General features: G+C 49.2%; 1 protein-coding gene across 1 annotated transcript in view; it reads right to left on the minus strand.

Moving 5' to 3' along the window:
* The window catches only part of COL23A1 (collagen type XXIII alpha 1 chain), a 296,335-nt gene that overhangs the window by 35,530 nt on the left and 237,875 nt on the right, over nucleotides 1-22,930 (minus strand). The window contains exons 4-5 of the mRNA XM_054568558.1: nucleotides 8,269-8,276; nucleotides 6,836-6,862 (exon numbers count right to left, since the gene is read on the minus strand). Coding sequence (XP_054424533.1) covers nucleotides 6,836-6,862; nucleotides 8,269-8,276 — 35 coding nt within the window. The remainder of the gene's footprint in view (nucleotides 1-6,835; nucleotides 6,863-8,268; nucleotides 8,277-22,930) is intronic.

The following is a 22,930-nucleotide window of genomic DNA, read 5'->3' on the forward strand; positions in this document are numbered from 1 at the left end:
ACTCAGGATGCCCTTCTCCCTCGTCCTCCTGCCGAACAGCTTCTCAGTGTCCCTCTCTGTGGGCCTCCCGGTCCCAGGCAGCGCCAGCCCGTCTTCCTGCCCGCGGAGGTTGCAGCCCTTCCCCCTGCACCGTAAAGCTCTCTGTACGGGAGGGTCTCACGCTTAACTGGAGGACAGTGGGCAGCGTGGGGGGCGTGCGTGACAGGCCTTCATGTGTGGTCAGAATCCCAACTGAGGTGGCTGGGGCCAGAAAGCTACTTAATGAAGCAGCTTAGGGCCCAAATTAGCTGGGACCTTTGAACATTTCGCTGAATGGAAGGTGTGCTTCCCGGCCCGACGGCCTTGCCGCCTTTGCTCAGGCAGCGCAGTGTGAGGCAGAGACCGGCAGCTCTGGTTTGTGGGTGGGCAAGGGGAGCCACACGGCAATCTGCCTCAGCCAGTGCAGGCCTTTGGCACTGGTGCTACCTACAGGCTGGAGAGTCAAGGGGACTCCAGAGGTCTGTGTGGCAGGAGGGCAGACCACCGTCGCAGCCCTAGGGGTCTGCAGGAGGAAGCCAGGCCACATGTTTGCCACCGCGAGATCTGGGAAAGCGGCGCGGCCACCCTCAGCCTCGGTTTTTCAATCCACCAAACAGGCACAAATTGCAGCGGCCAGGGATGGGGCACGCTTTGGGACTGAGCCACACAGACCTGACCCCCCACCCAGGCCAAGCCCTGCACTTGGCAAAGGCAGGCTCAGAAGCCCAGAAAGACTAAGTTTTGGCCTCAGGGCAGGGGTGGGACCTCCGTCACAGCTGTGGCCCCCATTCGGCCCTGCCCTACTCAGCTGCCCCTCGACAGGACAGGACCTGACATTTCGTGATGAGGAGGATGCTGTTCTTCTTCCTTTCTAGTAACGACCATCACACAGCTGCACGAGTGAGGGACAGGAGAGAAGGTGGGATGGAGAAACGGATTCTTCAGTTAGACTTGCTTTTTGTTTCTGTGTTTTTGGAAAGCAAGAAAGGGCCTTAACAATTTGACAATGAGGCGGACAGCAGGGCGTGGGGAGAGAGCCCAGGGCCGGGCAAGGAAAGGCTGAGGAGGAGAAACGGAACATTTGCTCCAGACCTGCTTGCTGGTGGAGGAGAGGCGAGCCTGGCTGCTCATCGGGCTTCGTTGGCTGGTGGGCGGTGTCAGCCACGTCCAGACACCCTCTGAGCTCCGCGTCCTTGTTGTCAGGTAGGGACGACACCCTAGCCTCCCGGGGGAGCAGGTGAGAGCGTGCGCACAGCCAGCTCTCAGTGTGTGCGCTTGCTTCCTGCTACGATGGAAGGGCTCTGGGGGACGAGAGAGGATAGTCCTCCGGGTTTCCTTGCGAGGGCGACGCTCCGTGTCCTTGGCATGGCATGCCTCCGATTTTGGGGACAAGGGGTTTCTATAACAGAGCCACGTTTTCTTGGCCTCCCGCCTCTCACCACGGCCTCCAGGATTCTACTTGATGGAGCCTGGAGACCTCCCTGCATCCCCTCCCACCATCTTCCTGGCCCCTTCTCGCTCCCTCCAGCCACACCGGCCTCGCATGTGCCCTGGACACATGGAGCTCGTTCCCAGCTCACGGCTTGTGCCCTTTTGCCCATCGGTAGCTCATTTCCCCTTGAGCTCACAGCACCTTTTACATCATTTAAGCCTCAGCTCCCATGGGATTTTCCCCAAGAGCCTTCTGGTTGTTCAGTCCAAATGAAAGCCACCCATCCACCCAGCCAGCTCTTGCATCACATTCCGGCTTTATTCTCTTTCTGGAGCGTCGCTGCTTGAAGCTGTCTTGTTGGTTTATTTGTTTACATGTTTATTGCTTATCTCCTCTCCACTATGGGGAGAGGCCTTGTCTCTCTTGATTGGTGCTGGTCCAAAGACACAGAAAAGCCTTGCGTGGAGTCACTGAGGGCATGCTGGCTCCCCGCCCAGGGCCGTGGCCCCGCTGGCCCATGCTGGCCTCAGGACATCTGCATGCCTCTAGCCTCAAAACCTAACACCCTCCTCATCTGTCCAAATGCACAAAAATCTTAAGCTCTGGAAGATGTTACCAAATGTATATTAAAAAAAAAATCCTTACTTGAGGATGTTTATTGATTTTAGAGAGAGAGAGAGAGAGAGGGAGGGAGACATTGATCAGTTGCCTCCTGTATGCACCCCAACTGGGGATCAAACTTGCAACCTAGGTGTGTGCCCTCACTGGGAATTGAACCCATGACCTTCTGGAGTACAGGTCGACATTCCAGCCAACTGAGTTACCTGGCCAGGGCACCAAACATACATTTTTCAAGAAATGTTTAAATTACATTCTGAAGGTGTAAAACAAACCAGAAAGTCACTATAATTCAATGGTAAGAGTCAGAAAGATCAAATACCAAAGAAGAAGAAAAGTAAAGATTTTTATCTTGTAAATAGGAGATAATGTGATGCTTTAATATTTTCTGGATAAAAGTCAAGGGGTGGGTGAGATTTGAGTCCTGCATGAGAGACAGGCCATTTTATCAGAGAGAAAAAAGGAGGTTGTGATAAGAAACCTCCGGGAAAGTCGCAGCGACACCTGATATTTCCTCCCTCTTTGCCCCACGGCACACTGGCTGGGTGGGCCTCCCCTCCCCACGGCTCCCCAAAGGCTGCGACTGGGCCTGATCCATCTTTGTGTGGCCCCAGCACTCAGCACAGGACGTGACATACTTTACAGATTTGTCGAGCAGAGCCAAGCCTCCTAGTTATGAGATGGAAAAATCACTTTATTGATGTTAAGTGCTGGTAACTACCCCCAAATGCAAGAATGCTGTGCCCAGGCCTCCTCTGCAGGTCCCAGCTCACACTCGCAGTGTTTGGAGCTCAGAATCTCCCCCTGCAGCTGGTACTCTGCTATCCACTGTCCCTGGACCAACTGAGATCTGGAAACTCAAACCTGGTGATCTTCTCTTCAAATGCTATACCTGCAATTCCAAACTCTACCACAAGGTGGCAGTTAGAATTACAGAAACCTTTCAAAACTAGTTTAATCTCTACAACTATTCACCTTAAATTGAAACACGATACATTCATACACACACCTTAAATTGAAGCAAGATACATACACACATCTATTTTTTAACTTATCACATTGGCATCGATTTAGGGGTATGGCTTGGGGAAACATGCAGTGTTCATTCGCTCTTGGTGGGAATGTAAATTAGTACCTCTTCCTGGAGGGCAATTTGGCAATGCACATCAAAAGCCTTAAACATGTGCAAACCCTTTGGTTCCACAATCCAACTTCCAGACATTTATCCTGAGGAGATAATCGTGGACTGAAAGGGTGAAAAATTGTCAGTATAAATACTGTAACTTGGAACCTGGTTAAATAAATTATATATGATAAAATACCATGTAGTTATTACATCCTATAAGAATTCTTAATGATGTGGAAAAATTTCATGATACATTAAGTGAAAAAAAGAAAAACTACCAAAAAAATGTCCACTGTAATTTCAGTTTTAAACTAAGGAATATAAGAAGAAACTTATGCATAAAAAATGCTGGAAGAACAAACACCAAAATATTGACAGGATTTGTCTGTGGGTGTGAGGATCATGGATAGTTGCTTTTTCCTTTTTTATGCTTTCTCTATTTTGGAAAGGCTTTATAATAAGCACATTTCTGTTGTCATCGCCAGAGAGCGATCAGTGAAGTCTTGTGGCAGAAAGGAAGGGCTGCCCTCTGGCCGAGGCTGCGGTGGACACGGCCCGCGCCTTGTTGGGCCACATCCGACCCCACAGACGTGGGTGGGTCCTATGTCCTCCCTGCCCCCACTGTCGGGTCTACAAAGGGACCTGGTTGCAGCTGGCCTTGCTCAGGGGAGGGGATTCATCTGGAAAACTCAGACGGCACAGTCTCCACCACAACCTTCCTGGGGACTATTTTCTTGCTCTCCCTTCCCCTTAGGAAGTGACATGGTGTAGGCACAGACTTAAAAAAAAAAACAACACAAAACCCACTGAGGCTGGTTCTGAGGTTTACTAGGTAACCCTAAACCTGCAACTGATCCTTCGGCAAACGCTGCCAATGCCCGTGGTGGATGGGAATGATTTCCCAGGCTCTTCCTTCCTCCCCTGGAGGCTTCTGTGCACGAGGAAAGAGCGTGACACTCCCGACGGGCTCTGCCTGCGTCACCCACCCGCCCTCCGGCCCTGCGGGCGTGATGTCCCCAGGCTCTGAGGGGCAGAGCAGCCTGCCTGAGGGTGCACCGCTGAGCCAGGACCCGACCTTGGTTGGAGCGACGGGAATTGGGGTGATGCTCGGTGCTCAGGTGGCTCCGGCCCCCGCGCAGAGGCACTCGCTGGACCTCTGGGATGACCGCGTGGAGCGGAGCGGAGGGGAGCGGAGCGGTCTGTGAATGGCCCCAGGCTGGGAGCCAGGCCCTCCATCAGCCAAGATCCGAGCTTTCAGCCCCAGAACGCCTGGGTCCTGCGAGCCTCCTGCCTGGTCCTGCCCCACTGGTCTCCTCTGCCTGCGGGGGAGCAGGGATGGGTGTCACCTGCACGCAGTGGCAGTGCCCAAATGAGGGGGCCCGGAGCCACACAGCTGGGCGCACGGGCTGGCGCCTGGGCGGCAGGCTCAGGCGCGGAGCCCAGCAGCGTGCAGGGCTGGCCCGGCCGCGGAAGAGGCCCAGGCTGGCGTGGGCACAGTGGTGGGCCTGCCGACTGGGGCTGGGCGACCTCAGGAAAAGGGGTGACTCGGCCCTGGGCAATTGTGGGCATGACATCGGCTTCCCCTCGCCGCTGCCTCGTGCGGCCTGCTCCCGGCTGCTTCCCAGGGGTGACCCGCCCGAGGGCCGAGGGCACTGGCCAGAGCCGCCTGCACACAGCCGGTAAGGAAGGCCTGCTGTCCCCTCGCCTCCTTCCCAGGTAGCTCGCAACTTCACACCAGATGGACACACACGGGACATCATCCCCCGGCCTCCCCACCGGCACATTCTCAGAGCCCGCCTCTGGCCCAGGGGGCGCCAGGCATCGCACACGCTCGCCCCCTCAGGCTAGAATCCTAGCCCTTGGTGTGCCCTGACCCGGCTACTGTCCGCTGTGACCTGCAATGTCTGGGTGTCCCAAGGATGACCTCACTTCACCTGAACCCCAGCTCCCCTCTTCACAGGGAAGAAAATGGAGACTTAGGGCAGCCAAGCGCCCCAAGCCCTGGGTTCAACCCCAGGCCGCCTGACTCCACACCGAGACTCCAGCCCGTGGCCCACAGAGGCCCCCGCTCCCCATCCCCGCCCCTGCATCCACCATCAGCCACTGTCGTCTCTGACGCAGGGAGAAAGGAGTCCTGGGTTGCCATGTGCTCAGAGGAGACGGCAGCGAGGGAAGAGGAAGACCCCCCTCACCAGCCACACCCGCGGCCCCTGGGACCCGCGCACCTACAGGCAAGAGCAGCCTGGAGGGTAGAGTTAGCAAGGTTGTTGGAGGGGTCTGGAACTTTTCAGTTCTCCTGAGCTGGTGAAGCAATTGGTGCCAAGACGTGAGGCTGAAATATTCCAGCAAAAGCCTGTGGTCCTCATGAGGGGCCCTGACTCCTCCCAGGTCAGGGAAGGCTGCAGGGGAGGTGGCTGCCCTGGCCCCGGGGGTCCCGCAGGAGGACGGGGCGCCTGGCTGGGACTTGACGAGGAACAGGGTCTCTGGCCAGGGAGGCTGCTACTGGCCGCTGGGGAGCTGGCCCGGCTGCCCCACGGAGCCCAGGCTCAGTCTGGAGCCCAGTGCCGGCGGCTCCGGGCATGAGGTAAATGTCCCCAGAGCCCCCGTGGAGTCCCCGAGGGCCTGGCTCGTGGTGTGTCCTGTGCTGCTGTCACCTCCTCAGTCTCATTGACTCCCAACCCCAAGGCTGTGGGGGGCCTCCTTCCCCGGTTTCACACAGCAGGAACCTGAAGCTCAGAGACGGAGCTCCTTCCCCAAGGCCCCAGGCAGGAGGCATGGCGTGCAGTCCAAGCCTGGGTCTCCCAGTGCCCCGGCCTGACCCTTCCCCAGCCTCCCAGGGAGGCAGCCTCCGCGGGACGGGGACCCACCTTGCCTCCTTCACCGGCCCGTCCGCAGCCTGAACAGGTCTGGCCACTGGAGAAGCCCCTGAATCAATCCACATGTCCCCTCCTTCATCTCTCTGGCCGGAGGCCCAGGACAGACACGTCCCCCATCCTGACGGTCCTGCCACACTCTCCTCCCCCCGGGCCGTCCCCCCACCCCCGCCCTGACGCCGCTGCAGGGCTCCTGTGGGGCCGGCCTCGCCCAGCGACCTTTCAGCTTGCTTCTGGTGCAGCTCCCGACCAGCCTGGGCGGGGGGTGTTGATTCCAAACGTGAGCTCAGTTTTAGGTTTAACTGTGAAAGACCCAGCAAGCGATGACACCACAAGGGCCCAGCGGAAACGGACCGACGTCCGGCTCCGAGTGGGACACAGTGGGGTGGGCGGGGCAGGCAGCTCTCTGTGCACGGGACAGGGCGCTCCACAGCCAAGGGCCGGGCCGGGCCGGGGAGCTGCGCCGGCGGGACGTGGCAGTGCCGAGCCGGCCCTGCGTGGGGAGCGGGCCCAGGACCCCAGGGCGGCGCCTACTCAGAGCCCCGCTGCTTCGCCTGCCCGGCAGCTGGAGCCAAGCCCGCCTGCGGCCAGCCCCGCACGTCTGCAGGACCTTCCTGCCCAGAGCTGATAATGCCAACCCTGCGCAGAAAGCCCAGAGTCCCCGGGGAGCAGAGGAGGAGGAGCGCAGGCAGTTAAATAGAGGCTCAGAGGGAGAATGCTGGCTTGAGAGAAAAGGGCAGAGAGAGCAAAAAATAAATGGCAAATTACCGGGTAGCCATCTCGTCCTGATTGCCCCTGTGGTAATTAATACGTCATTAATAATCAGACTTTCGGCAGAAAACCATATGGCAACACTTAGCACTCAGTCAGGCCCCAGACTGCCCCCGCCCCCAATGCTCTAGGGTTTGCGGCAGAGGCTACTGGAGGGAGACCAATGCCTTCGTGGGGGGCTCAGGGCTTGGGCGGGTCTGGGGCTCGGAGCACCCGTTTCCTGCCCCATTCGGCCCGGCTGAGGGGCCACCAGGACACGCGTCCATGCGAGTCCCTCCTCGCCCCCCCTGTCAGTCAGCACCCGTGGTGAGGGCCACATGGGGACATGGGGTTTCCAGGGGCAGTGTCACAGCCACCGTGGAAAATGCTCCTGAAATGCTGGGGGGCCTAGAGAGCAGACAGCGCGTCCTGCCTGCTGCTGCCCGGGACTGGTGGGCCGAGGAAGCCGGCTGGGGAAGGCACGGCAGGGGAGGCACCGCTGTTCCTTTGTGCTCTGCTCCCCGGGCTCGGAGCGGCGTCTCACAGGCTGGCACCTGCCTCGGGCAGCAGCTTCCGGGCTCTGCATTGTTTAATGCATATAATAGTTTTACAGCCAAGTTCAAAGCCCCCGCTCCACAGCCCTCTGCTGCACTGTGTGACGCACTGCAGCGAGCTCACACAGGCTGCCTCCGTGTGACCGCGGGACTGACTCAGCAGTGGGAAGCTGCGGTGGCCCAGGAGCCTGCACATTCTTGCTGGCTCACATTCTGGCTCGGTGAGGTGCTACGTGCCTCGAGAAGCCCAGACTCCAAAGGGTGCGATCGGGAAATGAATCATGACAAGTGGAAGTCAAAAAGAAAAGCTCATCTGAAAGGAATTCCTTTAGAAGGTGCATTTTGACTCAAGCAGATTCTCAATGAGCATCCTGAGTGGATTCACCGGGCCTTTGCAGGCTGCTCAAAGGCAGGCTTGACACACTTCTTGGACAAGAACCTGATTTCCAGGTGGGCTCTGCCCTGCAGTCAATGCTGCTTGGGGGCGCCGGCCCCCTCCCCCGCCTTTTGCAAACCCAATACCCTCTTGGTCAGCTGCCCAACCCAGGGAGCCAAACGTATTTTGGCAAAGAAGAGAGACAGACCCCAGAACCTAGTGACTCAGCCAGACTCATTCCCGGCACATCTACCTGACTCCAGAGCCCCTTTTGCCAAAGCACGGAAGACAAAACCATGGAGAAAGACCGACTGCGGCTGCGCAGTGAGAAAGTGTGGGCGTGGCGCCCACCCTTCTCTGAGCCCAGGGGCCGGGGTCGTAGGGGGGCAGCAGCCTCTGGGTCTCCCTTTTCTGTTTAGGACACGCCTCTCTAACTAAGCATTATTTTCATGGAAGTGCTACAGAGAGAGAATAAAACGTCTTATCTTTCTGGAGCAGACAGCACAATCCGGGGCACTTACGGGAGGACCTGCAAAACACAAGCAGAGAGACCGCCGTCAGAGCCTGAGCGAAGGAGGGTCCCTTCCCCGGGCCCCGCCTCGCGCAAGCTCAGGGCGTTGGTGCTGCCCCAGCCGCAAAGCCAGAGGCAGACAGAGGGAGCCCCTGTGCCCTCAGCGGGCAGGGCGGGGTGGGGGCGATGCCAGTCCTGCACGGGTGGGCTGGTGTGTCCATTCCAGGAGGCTGCTGCTGGCCCCGCGTGGGCCCGGCGTTGGACTTTGGCCACACGAGTAGGCATCAGACTGCATTCCTCCCTGAAGGACACACATTGGTGGTCACTGGAGAGTCCGCTCATTTCTACAGAAGGGACGTAATTGGGGAGGAAACATTTGGGGTGGAGGGAGGAATAAGCAGAGGGCCCTGGGAAGTGCGTGGCCCAGCAGATGCGGCAGGTGCCTGAGGCCCAGCCCCGGCATTAGGGGCCCCAGCCAGCGTGCACAGGGGACTTGAAGGGGGTGGGTCTAGAAGCTCAGGTGCTGCTTCGGGAAAGGCTGGTGCAGCCAGCGCGGCTTGTCCCCAGAGATGTGGACTCAGGGAGAACGCTTTTGACACCAACAGGTGTCCTCGTGGTGTGCACAGCACAGTGTGTATCCATGACTGCATTTGACCTTCTCAGCAACTTGTGAGCACTATGATGAACACATCCATCTGATGGATGACAACAGAAAGAAGTGGCTTGTCTAAGGCCGCATGCTTGGTTGGGTGTGGCGCTCGTCCAGGAAGAAGGCCTCTCAACTCACACCCTCCACGCTTTCCATGGAGCAATGCCTGCTCATGGCAGATGCGGGACCTGCGTGTGGAGAGTGAGGCCGCGTGGGGAGGTGAGCCCTGGGGCCCTGGGGCAAGACCTCAGACTCACAGAACTTTCCTTGAGTGAAGGAAAGTTCCACGGCGAAAGCACAGGACCCCAGCAGGGCTCGCCCCAAGCTGCTGGAAGCGAGGCTGAGTCCAGAGGGAGAAGGATGATTTCTGGGCGAGAAAGGGGGACAGAGGTGCCTGGCAAAGAGAAGCTCAGAACACGCCCTGGTCACTGGGCTTTGGAGGGCGGCAGCAGGAGAAGCCCGGGGGAGGGCCGGGCTGGCCCGGGCATGGGGCTGCCTCCCCGCTGTGACCCAGGGGGTGGGGGGGTCACGGAGGGGCAGGGCGCCAAGGGATCCTGCGTGGAGGGGTGATTTAAGGGGCAGGACTGAGCATGGGGACACGCTGCTGCTGTTCCTGTGTAGGCGACGGCAGCCGAGGCTCGTGCTGGCAGTGGAGACGGAGAGAAATGAGTGTGAAGACCCTTGTCAGTGACTTATCACCCATTTAATGGTGGAAGGGGGGCGGGGGGGCGCATGCGGCACAGAGGAAGGAGAGAGGCAAGACAAAGATTTCTGCCTCAAAAACTGATGTATGATGGCACTAATGCCCAAGAATGGTCACATGGGGGCTATGTGTTCCCTGTGCCTAGACTAGGGACAGGCCAGGGTATCGGCCATTGGGACAGCTGTACGGCAGATGCCTCACTTTCAGCCAAGGACCTTGCTCCCTGCTTTACCAAGGAAAGAAAAGCCACTGGATAGATGCGCTGTCCTCTTTCTGACGCCCTGCGCACAGCCCTGCCTGCGCCTGCAGCCGGGCCCGGCCTCCACCCCAGCCCCTCGGGCTGAGTCCGAGGGGTGACTCGCTTGCCCTGCTGGGGCCCCGCCGCCCCCACCATCCCCCCCGCCCGTCACAGCCGAGGCTGCTCACAAGCAGACCCTTCCGGCAGCTCCGACGTGTGCTCCGAGGCCTCTGATTATATTTTATAATTAAAATTTTTTTCAATTACAGTTGACATACAGTATTATATTAGTTTCAAGTGTACAACAGAGTGATTAGACATTCATACACTTACGAAGTGATTGCCCGGGTTAGTCCAGTGCCCGCCCCCGCCCCTGGCACGAGCCATGGTTATTAGGGTACTATTGGCTGTACTCCCTGCACTTTACATCCCCGTGACCATATTGGAACTGCCAATTTGCACTTCTTAATCCCTTCACTTTCTCACCCCGCCCCCAAACCTTCTCCTGTCTGGCAACCATGAAAATGTTCTCTTGTTTCTATAAGTTTTTTTCTGTTTTATTTGTTTATTTTGTTTTTTTAGATTCCACATATAAGTGAAATCAAATGATACTTGTCTCCCTTTGTCTGGCTTATTTCATGTAGCATAATGCCTATAGGCCCATCCATATTCTCACAAATGGCGAGATTGCATTCTTTCTTCTGGCTGGGTAATATTCCATTATATATATGTATTACATCTTCTTCATCCATTTCTCTATCGATGCGTACTTGGGTTGCTTCCATATCTTGGCTATTGCAAATAATGCTGCAGCGAACGTAGGGGTGCACGTATCTTTTCAAATTAGCGCTTTGTGTTTCTTTGGATAAATACCCAGCAGTGGAATCGCTGGGTCATAAGGCAGCTCCATTTTTAATTTTGTGAGGGCCCTCCACACTGTTTTCCATAGTGGCTGCACCAACCTACAATGCCATACAGTGAGGGAGTGCTCCCCTTTCTCCATACCCTCGCCACACTTGCTGTTTGTTGATTTATGCATGGCAGCCTTCTGACAGGTGTGAGGCGATCTCTCTTTGTGCGTCGATTCGCATTTCCCCGACGATTAGTGGTGTTAGGCATGTTTTCATATGTCAGTTATATGTCCTCTTCCAATTCCTCTGATTGAAAGACATCATTTGCTTGCACAGCCTGCTCTGTTCCTGCCCAGCCCTCCTCTCTCCCTCACAGCCACGTGGCAGGAAAGAGGCCCCCAGCAGGTGCGCGGCCTGTCTGAGGTCACTCAGCCAGTGCCGGGGCAGTCCGGGACGGAAGCAACCCCGTGGCACCATCTCCGTCGCCAGAGCGGCGGCCAGGGCGGGCCTGGCAGCATTCCAGACAGGTCCTAGAGCGGCGGCGGGGAGAGGCCACTCTCCTCCATGAGAAAGACCCCAAAACACACCGAGCCACCCCCTCTCCCAGGCCTGGTTGCCAGGGCACCGTTGCTCCGCCGGGGCAGCGCCCCACAGTCTCCTAACTGAAAACTTCCTTCCGGGAACCCCGGCCCCACCAGCCAGAGGGCCCTTCAAAAACTGTCCCCCTTCCAGGGTGTCTAATTGCACATGGAATCGTCTCCACATTCCCGCTCCCTGGGGCGGGCCGGCTCCTCGGCGGTGCCCCACCCTCACCACTGCGCCCCAGCCGGCTCTCCAGGTGCCTGAGGCCGGGTCTCTCAGCCTCAGGACATCACATCCAACGTGTCCCCGTGGCCAGCAGGCTGTGGCTCATCTCCATGACCTTGGAAAAGCCTTTCATGAGCATGGGATCTGAAGATGTCTCCTCATCATTCACCCCATTGGTTTCTATCAGCTCCCTGCTATTTTCTTCCCAGCACTAATCACCATCTTTAATTATGAAGTACCTATTTGTGTGTCATTTATTGTCTGTCAGCCCCATCGGCAAGGCGGCTCCCTGAGAACAGGGGCCTCACGTGCCTGGGGTCCCGCAGCCTCCCGCGCCTCGCCTGGGGCCTGGCAGGCACGTGCACTCAGAGGACACGATGATGCGGGATGCTGAGGGTGCCTGGCAGGCCACCGCCTCTCCCAGGCCTCCACGCCGGACCTGCCTGCCTGCCGAGGGCTGGCGCCGTGCGCTGCGGGCCCGGGGGCTCTGTGGCCTGCAGCGAGCTGGCGCTCGGGGATGAGGGTGCGGGAGGCCTGGCTCAGGCTGTCCAGGGCCTCTTGCTTAGAAAGCGAGGCTGGCTGGAGGGCACCCAGCTGACCACGTGAGGGTCCCCCCGCAGCCCAGCTCATTCCGCACACAGCTTTCAAGCACGTGTTCCATGCCTCGGTTGGATCCGCCGACTCTGCTGTCAGGGAACATGGGAGCAGTGAAATAAGGGCCAGACGACATGGGAAGTGAATGAAATGAGCCCGAGAGAATAGAGGGGTCAATGGCTCTGTGGCTGCTTTAGTGGAACTGATGTGGTAAGTAGTAGTGTGTGGAGGTTCTGGGGCCCCACAGTGCCCTCCTTGAGCTCTTAGCCCCTTCTGGGGTGATTGTTGCCTGAGTGTTTCCCAAATGGAAAAGCAAACTGGGGAGAATATTTTCCCCAGCCTGGCAGGCGCCCGGCTGCACACCGGGGGATGAGGGCCGGCCTTGGTGCCTGCGGCTGCTGGGGCCCCTGGCCCGCTCACAGCCCACCCTGCTCCCCTGTGCCGGCCTGGACGCCTGGACTCCCAACTCCCACTCCTCCTGCGCCCTGCTCTGCGCGGCCCTCTGCCTCCCGCACTCAGCCCCCTCAGGTTAAGAGGCCTGGCTTCTGACCCTCGAAAGCCCAAACTCACCATGAGGATGAGCCGCATCCATGTTTCTGTGGGGGTGTCTCCAGCACAGCTGCGCGAGCCAAGGGTTTGCGCGGAGACGAAATGAGGCTCGGAGGGCGGCCAAGTCAGAGCCGGTGATGAGTTAGTGGGGCGGGCGCTTGGCATAGGCCTCAGCCCTGGCTTCAATTAGACCAGTTCCACCGGGAGCGTCCAGGCCTCCGAGCCCTGGCTCTCTGAGGGGCACTGCGCTCCTGTGGAACGTGGGAGGCAGTATCCCTGCCTCTCTGGGCTGCCGCGAGGATTGAGTGAGACACTGCATGTGGTAGGTCCCCAGGACAGCAATGGCACTGAAGAGCCACCAAAAAACCATGCAGGATGGAATGACAGCCACGCACTGCTTAACGATGGGGATGTGTTCTGAGAGATGCGTTGTTAGGCGATGTTGTCATTGTGTGAACATCACAGTGTACATACATGTAACTGTACAAAAGTCACATACCTGTAACCATACAACTGTACATACATGTAATGGTACAACTGACATGAGATTAGATCAAACACAAGGGAAAATGATGAAATCGAGATGAGTAAACTCAAGATGCCTGAGGCTGCTGCCGGTGTGCCTCAGCGCACTGCTTCCCAGTGAATATTTTTTTATTAGTAGAAAGAGTACACTCTAAAATAATAACACAAAGTATAGTAAATACATCAATCAGTAACGTCATTGATTATTATCATCATCAACTATTAGGGACTGTACATAACTGTATGCGGTACCCTCGCATACAACTGGCAGCACAGTGGGTCCATTCACACCAGCATCCCCACCAACAACCGGGTGACGTGTTGCACTACAATGTTGTGATGACTACTGATGTCGCCAGGCAACGGGATTTTTTCAGCTCCTGTTTAATCTTAAGGGACCACTGTCATATATGGTCCATTGTTGACCAAAATAAAGTTATGTAGTGCCTGACTGTATAGCATTCTCTCTCTCTCTCTCTCTCTCTCTCTCTCTCTCACACACACACACACACACACACCCCTTAGGTCATAGGGAAAAGAGAAACACAGATGGTAGTTTTCCATTGTTTGACTTCATGTTGCAGGACAAACCCTGACTATACAACAGGTTTGAAGAATCTCCTGTTTAAATGACACCTGAGACAGGCCTCCAGCATTTGGCCGCGATGGCCTTGTTAGGCATAAGACCCTGGAATTCAGGTCTAGCAGGCCAGCCTGGGCCTGGGGGACGGGGGCCTCAGCAGTTGCCCGGCTTAGACACTGTGCAGGGCAGGCACGGGTGCTGCCTAGAAGACTGAGTGGAAAGTAAACATATTGGATTAAAAACAGCTCTATTCGGATATAATTCGTATACCATGAAATTCACTTTTTAAAAGTTATCCACTTCAGTGATCTTTGGTATAATCACAAGATTGTGCAGCCATCACCATTACATAATTTTATTTTTCATTTTTGAACAATAGTTTTGCTGGGCATAACATTCTTGGTTGATTTTTTTAAACCTTGAAATAGATCATGTCATCCACCACTTTCTGACCTCCATTGTTTCTTATCGGAGGTCAGCCGTTAGTCTTATTGGGGTTCTCCTGGACAGATGAGTCATTTTTCTCTTGCTTCTTTCAAGATGTCCGCTTTGTCTTTGACTTTCAGCATTTTTACTGTAACATGTCTAGGTCTGTATCTTTGTATTTATCTTACTTTGACTTCATTGTCTTCTTGGATAAGTAAGTTAATGTTTTGCAAAAGATTTGGGAAGGTTTCGTCCATTGTTTTTTCTTCAAAAAATTTTTTCTGCTCCTATCTCTTTTCCTGCCCTTCTGGTACTCCCATTGTATGTACGCTGGTGCACTTAAAAGTGTTCTACATTTCTCTGAGGTTCTGTTTATTTTTCTCCATTACATATTCCTTCTGTTCTTCAAATTGCAACCTCTAGCAATCTCTCGAGGTCACAATTCTTTTTTCTGCTAGTTCAAATCTAGTGTTGAACTCTCCTAGCAAATTTTTAATTTTTGTGAAGTCCAATTTATCAATTTTTTTCACTTGTGTTTTTGGTGTCATGTATAAGGAACAACGGACTAACCCAAGGTCATAAAGATTACTTCTTTGTTTTCTTACAAGGATTTTACAATACTCTTACATTTAGGCCTATCATACATTTTGAGTTTTTGTGTACAGTATGAGGAAGAAGTCCAACTTCACTCTTTTGCATTTAGTTGTGCTAGCCCCATTGAATTGTCTTGGCATTCTTGTCATAAATAAATTGACAGTAAATGTAAAGATTTATTTCTAGAATTCTCTTTTCTGTTCTGTTGATCTATGTGTCTGTCCTATGCTAGTACCACACTGTCTTGATTACTGTAGCTTATTATTATATTTTAAAATTGGGCCCTGGCCAGTGTGGCTCCATGGATTGAGTGTCGGCCTCAGAACCAAAGGGTCATTGGTTCAATTCCCAGTCAGGGCACATGCCTGGGTTGCAGGCCAGGTCCCCAGTAGGGGGCATGCAAGATGCAACCACACATTGATGTTTCCCTCCCTCTCTTCCTCCCTTCCCCTCTCTCTGAAAATAAAATAAATAAAATTTAAAAAAAATTGGGAAGTGCGAAGCCTTTTCCTTTGGTTTACTTTTGCAAGGAGTTTTGGTTATTTTTGATTCTTTGCATTTTCATATGAATTTTAGGATTAGTTTGTCAATTTCTAAAAAAGAAATCCAACTGAGATTTTGGTAGGAATTGCATCAAATCTATATATCAATTTGTGGAATATTACCACATTAACTTTGTATTATCTTCCAATACACGGATATGGAATGTCTTTCTATTTATTTAGGTCTTCTTTGGTTTCTTTCTACAGCATTTTATAGTTTTCAGTGTACAAGTTACTCACTTCTTTTGTCAAATTTATTCCTGAGTATTTTATTCTTTTTCATAATTTTGCAAATAAAACTGTTTCCTTAATTTCATTTTAAAATTCATCATTGCTAGAGTCCAGATATAAAATTCACTTTTTTATAATGATCTTGTATCACACAATCCTACTGAACATGTTTGTTAGCTTTAATAAACTTTTTGGTGGATTCTGTAGAATTGTCTATGTGCAAGATCATGTCATCAGTGAATAGAGATAGTTGTAATTTTTCTTTTCCCATCTGAATGCACTTTATTTCTTTTTCTTGACTGGTTGCCCTGTTCAATACAATGTTGAACAGCTGTAGCAAGAGTGAACATCCTTGTCTTGTTCCTGATCTTAGGGGGGAAAGCATTCAATATTTCACCATTAAATATGATGTTAGCTATGGGTTTTTCATAAATGCTCTTTACTAAGTTGTAGAAGTTTCTTTTTATTCTTAATTTGTTGAGGCTTTTTTCTTTTAAATCATGAAAGGCCATGGATTTTGTCAAATGTTCTTTCCTTCATTTATTGGGATGATTGTATGGTTTTGCCTTGTATTTGATAATATAGTATATTACCTCGATTGATTTTGGATGTTAAACCAATCTTGTATTTCTGGGATAAATCCCACTTGCTCATGGTGTATAATCTTTTTGATTTATTGTTGGATTAATTTATTAGTATTTTGTTGAGGATTTCTGTGTCTATATTCATGAGATATTTGTCTGTGGTTTTCTTTTCTTGTGATGTTTTTGCCTGATTTTGGTGTCAGGATAAATTTGTCCTTAAAGAATGAGTTGGGATGTGCTGTTTTCTCATCTCTTTTTAAAAAGAGTTTGTGAAGAATTGGTATTAATCTTTTTTTAAAAGTTTGCTAGAATTAATCAGTAAAGCCATCTGACTCTGGGCTATTTTTGTGGAAGGTTTTTTTTTTAATTTTTCTTATCCTGACCTGAGGACATATTAAAGAGAGGGGAAGGGAAGAAGAGAAACATTGATGTGAGAGAGTAACATCGATTGGCTGCTTCCTGTACACACCTCAACTGGGGACTGTACCAACAACCTAGGCATGTGCCCTGACTGGGAATTGAACCTGTGACCCTTCAGTTTTTATGGGACGATGCTCCAACCAACTGAGCTACACCAGCCAGGGCTGGAAAGTTTTTCGATTACTGATTTTCTCTCTAATTGTTATCAGTGTATTCATATTTTCTATTTCTTCCTGAGTCAGTTTAGGCAGTTTGTGTTTTCCTGGGATTTTGTCCACTTCATCTAGGTAATATAATTTGTTGGCATATGGTTCTTCATTGCATTCCTTTATTAGTAATCCTTTGCAATTTGTAAGGTTGCTAGTGATATTCCTTCTTTTATTTCTGATTTTAGTAATTTAAGTGCCCACTCTTTTCTTCTTATCAGTTTTAGGTAAACATTTGTCAATTTTGTTGATCTTTTCAAAGTACCACTTTTGGTCTGGTTGATTTTTTCTGTTGTTTTCTATTTTCCATTTCATTTCTTTACACTTTAATTTATGATTTTCTTCCTTCCGCTTGCTTTGGTGTTAGTTTGCTCTTCTTTTTTTAATATAGGTTTTGACAGCTATACATTTCCCTCTAGGCCCTACTTTAGCTACATTTTATGAGTTTTGGTTTGTTGTGTTTTCATTTTCATTCATATCAAAGTATATTTGAGTTCCCTAGAGGTTTATTCTTTGAGGCACTAGTCACTTAGAAGTTTAATGTTTAATTCATCCATATTTGTGAATTACTCAAATTTCCTTCTGTTATTGATTTGTAATTTAATTTCTTTGTGATAAAAGGGCATATTTTATAGGATTTCAATCCTTTTACATTTATTGAGGCTTGTAGGTTAAAATGTAGTCTATACTGGAGAATGTTCCACGTTCACTTGAAAAGAATGTGTGTTTTTGCTGTTGTTGATTGTAATATTTTATAGATGTCTGTTTGGTCTAGTTGATTTATATGTTAATTTATTGTATTTCATTGTTTTTTTGTATATTTGTCCTATTCATTAATGAAAGTGAGGTACTGAGGTCTCCAGCTATTGTTGCGAAGCAGTCTATTTCTCCGTTCAGTGTCAGTTTTTGCTTCATGTGGTTTGGGATTCTGTGGTAAAGTGCATATAAATATATAATTTTAAAATTTTCTGTTATAAAATGTCCTTATTGTCTTAAACTCTATTTTGTCTGATGTCAGAATAGCCACTTTAGCTCTTCTTTGGTTATTGTTTGCATGATATATCTTTTCTCAGCATTTTATTTTCAACCCACTGCATTTTTTAATCTAAAGTTTGTCTTTTAAGCATATTGCTGGATCATGTTTTTAAAAAAATATAATTATAATTTAAAAAATTGAGTCAATACCCACATAACAAAATTTACGACCTTAAATATTTTAAAAATGTACAGTTGAGTAGTGTTAAGCATATTTACATTATGATGTATTCAATATCCAGAAATTTTCCTTTTTGAAAACTGAAACTCCATGCCCATTGAACACTAGCTCCCCATCCTCTCCCCTCAGTGCCCAGCGGCCACCCTTCTACTTCCTGTTTTTATGAGTACGGCTGCTCTCATACTGAGTACCTCAGTGAGTGAAGTAATACAGTATTTGTCCTTTTGTGACTGTCCTTACTTCACCAAGCATGGTGTCCTCTAGTTTTATCCATGTTAGAGTATGAGGCAGAGTTTCCTTTTTAAGAATGAATAATACGCCACTGTACGTAAAATACTACATTGTGTTTTTCCATTCATCTAGTGATGAACACTTGGATTGCTGCTACCTCTTGGCTGTTGTGAATACTATTGTTATAAAAATTTTTGTTTGATACCCTGATTTCAATTCTTTTCTTTAAAAAGATTATATTCATTTTTAGAGAGGGGAGGGAGGGAGAAAGAATGGGAGAGAAACCTCAATATGTTGTTGCCTCTCATACGCCCCCTACTGGGGACCTGGCCTGCAACCCAGGCATGTGCTTCTACTAGGAATACAACTGGCGATTGGTTCACAGGCTGGCACTCAATCCACTAAACCACACCAACCAAGGCTCAATTCTTTTAGATATATACCCTGCAGTGGTATTGCTTGATCGTATGATAATTCCATTTTTAATTTTAAAAATAATCCTCACCTAAGGATATGTTCATTGATTTTAGAGCAAGAAGAAGGAAGAGAGAGAAAGAGAGAAACATTGCTTGGTTGCCTCCCATACATGCCTGGATAGGGGATCGAACCTGCAAACTAGGTATGTGCCCTGACTGGGGATCTAACCCGCAACTTTTTTTTGGTGTACAAGACAATGCTCCAACCACTAAGCAACCCAGCCAAAACCCACTTTTAATGTTTTGAGGAACAACTCTGCTATTTTCTGACTGACTGCATCATTTACATTTCCCTCAACAGTTTACAAGGATTCCAATTTCTCTACATCCTTGCCACCACCTGTTATTTTCTGATTTTTTAAAATAGTAGCCAATCTAATGGGTGTAAGGTAATATCTCACTGTAGTTTTGATTTGCATTTCCCTAAGATTAATGATGTTCAGTGTCTTTTGGATCACTTTTGATCGATCGATTGGTTCTGCCAGTCTCTGACTTTGGTTGAAGTGTTTAATCCTTTTATATTTAATGCAGTTGTTCATAAGGTAGGGTTTGTATTCCAATTTGCTATTTAATTTCTACGTGTTTTATGTTTTCTTTGTTTCTCCATTCACTATTGCTTTTTTTCTGCTAAATAGGTGTTTTCTAGTGTACCATTTTCATTCCTGGACCATTGGACCACTGCTTTTTTTAAATTCTATTTTTTTGGAGTTATTTTATTAGTCATTTTCCTGGGATTACAATTAACATCTTAATTTAAAATAATGTGATTTTGATTTAAAAACAATTTACATTCAATTTTGTACAAGTACTTTGCTCCAGTATAGCCCTGTTTGCTATCCATTGTTACTTTATATATTACCAATCCATAAACATGGTTTTAGCATCATTGTTTTATTCACTTGTCTTTTAAATCAGAATAGAGAAAAATTACAAATAAAAATACATCTTTTGTCTTTCATGAGTTTCCTTCACTGAGGCTTGTTATTTCTATGTGAACTTAAATTGTTGCCTAATGTCCTCTCATTTCATGCTTAAGAAATGCATTTATCATTTCTTGTAAGTCAGGCCTGATAGTGATTAATTCTCTCCATTTTTGTTTATCTGGGCATGACTCAATTTCTCCTTTATTTTTCAAGGGTAGTTTTGCTGGCTATCGATTTTTTTTTGTTGACAATTTTTTCTCTTTTTTCTCTTTACATATATTATCCCATTGCCATTTGGCTTCCATGGTTTCTGATGAGAAATCAGCTATATATCTTATTGAAGATCCCTTTTCTATGATGAGTTATTGTTCTCTTGCTGCTTTCAAGATTGCCTTTTCATTTTTTGCTTTTGGCAATGTGACTATAATGTGCTTACCATATTTTGCCATGTATAATGTGCACCCATGTTTTTGCCCCAAACTTTAAGGAAAAACATCTTTTGTTTTCTTTTTTTAATACAATTTTGTATTTATTTATATTTAGAAACAAAACCAATTCTCATTTTTCCAGGGTATTATTTTGCATACAGATACTGTTATTGCTTTCTAGAGTTACACTTTTAATGCATAAACATAAATAAAAGAATGAAAAACATTTATATAAATACAGAATTAGTACTATCTATGTATAATGTGCATCCTTATTTTTCCCTATTTGGGCAAAAAAGTGCACATTATACATGGCAAAATACGGTAGGTGTGGAACTCTTTAACTTTATCCTATTTGGAATTCGTTAGGCTTCTCTTATGTGTAGAGTAAATGTTTTTCTTAACCCTGGCTGGTGTGGCTCAGTGGATTGAGTGCTTGTCTGTAAAACAAAGGGTTGCTGGTTCGATTCCCAGTCAGGGTACATTCCTGGGTTGCCAGGTCCCCAATGGGGGGATAAGCAAGGGCAACCAAACATTGATGTTTCCCTCTTTCTCCCTCCCTTCCCCTTTCTCTAAAACTAAATAAATAAAATCTTTAAAAAATAATAAGTGTTTTTCTTTAAATTTGGGGAGGTTTTCAAGGAAAAATGATAAGAAATGAGGAAGGGTAGCTCAGGATAGTTGGTCGGCAAAAGCCTCTCAGAGGAGGTCACATTTGTGCTGATTCAATGACAAAAGAGAGCTATGAGAATGTTCTGTAAAGGGTTAACTCAACAGGCTTGGGTTGTCCAAACACTACACATTCCAAAGAAAGGACTGGCTCTGATCAGTGGCAGGGAGATAACCTTTAAGTCCTTGAAATGTGCTGCCTAATTGGAGTGTCTTTGAATACCTGAGGGCCACAGACCATACCGGATAGTTTATACCAATAATGTGAATCATGGTGGGGGTTTTGGGCCATGTGGTATCAGTTTGAGCCTTGGAGGGGCTGGAGGCTGAATAAACAAGGTCAGCCACATGGGCATTCAATACAAATCCTAGACAGTAAGGCTCACGTGAGCTTCCCTGGTTGGCAAAACATCATACACACCACCACTCATCGTTGCTGGGAGAACTGGGGCTCTCTGCGAGTCCACCAGGAAGGGAAAGCTAAAAGTTTGGGTTCTGTGTTCCTCTAACCTTTGCTGACTTTAATCTGTATCTTTTTGCTATAATAAATCATAGCCACAAGTATAAAAAATAAATTTGGGGAGATTGTGGCCACTATTCTTCTGTATTTTTCTTCTGCATCTTTGCCTCTCCTCTCCCCTCGTAGGGTCCACGTTGTGTGTGTGGGCACACTTTACAGTGCCCTGCAGGCTCTCAGGCTGTTTTTCTTCATTCTCTTTTCTTTCTTCCTTTGACTGAATGATCTTAATTGGCCTATCTTCAAGTTCGCTGATTCTTGCTTCTGCCAAATATTTTTGAGCCCCTCTAGTGGGTTCTTGATTTCAGTTGTTGTACTTCAGAGCTTCTATTTGTTTATTTTTTTATATTTTCCCTCTATATATTGATATTCTCCACTTTGTGGTACATAATTTTTGACCTTTCCTTTGATTTTTTAGACATAATTTCCTTTAGTTTTTAAAACTGTTTAAAATAGCAAGTATAAAATCTTTGTCTGGTTTTTCCATCTGGGCTTCCCAAGGGACATTTTCTATTAATTGCTTTTTCTTTTTTGTTGCCATGCTTTCTTGTGTCTTTGTGTGTCTCATAATATTTTTTTTTGTTAAAAACAGCATTTATAGTAATTTAATGTGTCTGCTGTGGAAATTAGATCTTGCTCCTACTTTTCAGGACTTGTTGTTGTTGCTATTTGCTGCTATTGTTGCTCAGGGTTTAGGGGGTTTCCTGGACTAAGTTTCTAAAGGGCGTATTCTTTGCCATGTGCAGCTACCAAATTCTCTGCTTGGTTAGCTTAACGATCAGCACAGGCAAAGATTTCCCTGAATGTCTTGCTCCAGTAAGTCCCCCACTCTGTGTCAGGGGGCTCTTTGTGAGGCTGGAGCACGATGCAGGCTCACTTCCCGACTCCGGCCTTCATTGCCGGCTTGAGCGGAGCCTCGAGGTGAGCCAGGGGTGAGAGGCAGAGGCTCTCTCAGGTCTCCCCTGCATACACACACAGCCCTCTACACACATGTGCCTTCTAGATCCCCAGAAACACATTGGAGCTTTGCAAGGCCTCTTTAGACATCTCATCGCTTAGGTATTTGTTTAAGCTTTTGCATCAGCTTCTTGTTTGCTCCCAATTGCTGTCACCACTTCAGGCAGCTGCGACGTTAAACAATTGCTGCTGAGTGTTTTCGGCAAGCACTCGGGAGGCAGTGCTTTCCCAATGAGCAAGCTCTGCATCAGGCCACATAAAGACAAGTCCCGTGTACGGGCTTTTCCATGGGGCTCACAGACAGGCAAAATAGCAACAGTTCTCTGAAAATGAGCATTTGGGGAGCGTCAGCCCTGCTGTTGGCCTCCTCCAGTGGCGGCTGCTTTTCACAGGCACCGTGGTTGCAGGGCTGATGGTTTTTTAAGGGTTCCATGGGATGAGGGGATGGGCAGCTTCAATGTTGGAAACACTGCTGTTCTTAGCAAGATTTATAATTTTTTCTTGAATTGAGGGGTTGTTGCAAGTTCTTCATTAATTCCCACAGTTCTGCCGAGGCCCACTTTTCCTAGCGTTCCTGCTGCTTTTCTGAAGGAGCAGATTGTAAGAGGTCCTTAACCCACCATTCCAGAAGTGCTTCTTCCACTGAAGATTTAGAAAGGGTTTCCTGAGGTCAGAGGGGATAAAACAAACAAACAAAAACCCCAGCATGGAGGCGTGGGAGCTGTGGAAGCCCGCTGAGTGCCGCCGCTTGTC

Source organism: Pteronotus mesoamericanus, unplaced genomic scaffold (assembly GCF_021234165.1).
Source record: "Pteronotus mesoamericanus isolate MK-2021 breed Mesoamerican mustached bat unplaced genomic scaffold, CSHL_Meso_final contig_2, whole genome shotgun sequence".
Lineage (NCBI taxonomy): Eukaryota > Metazoa > Chordata > Mammalia > Chiroptera > Mormoopidae > Pteronotus > Pteronotus mesoamericanus.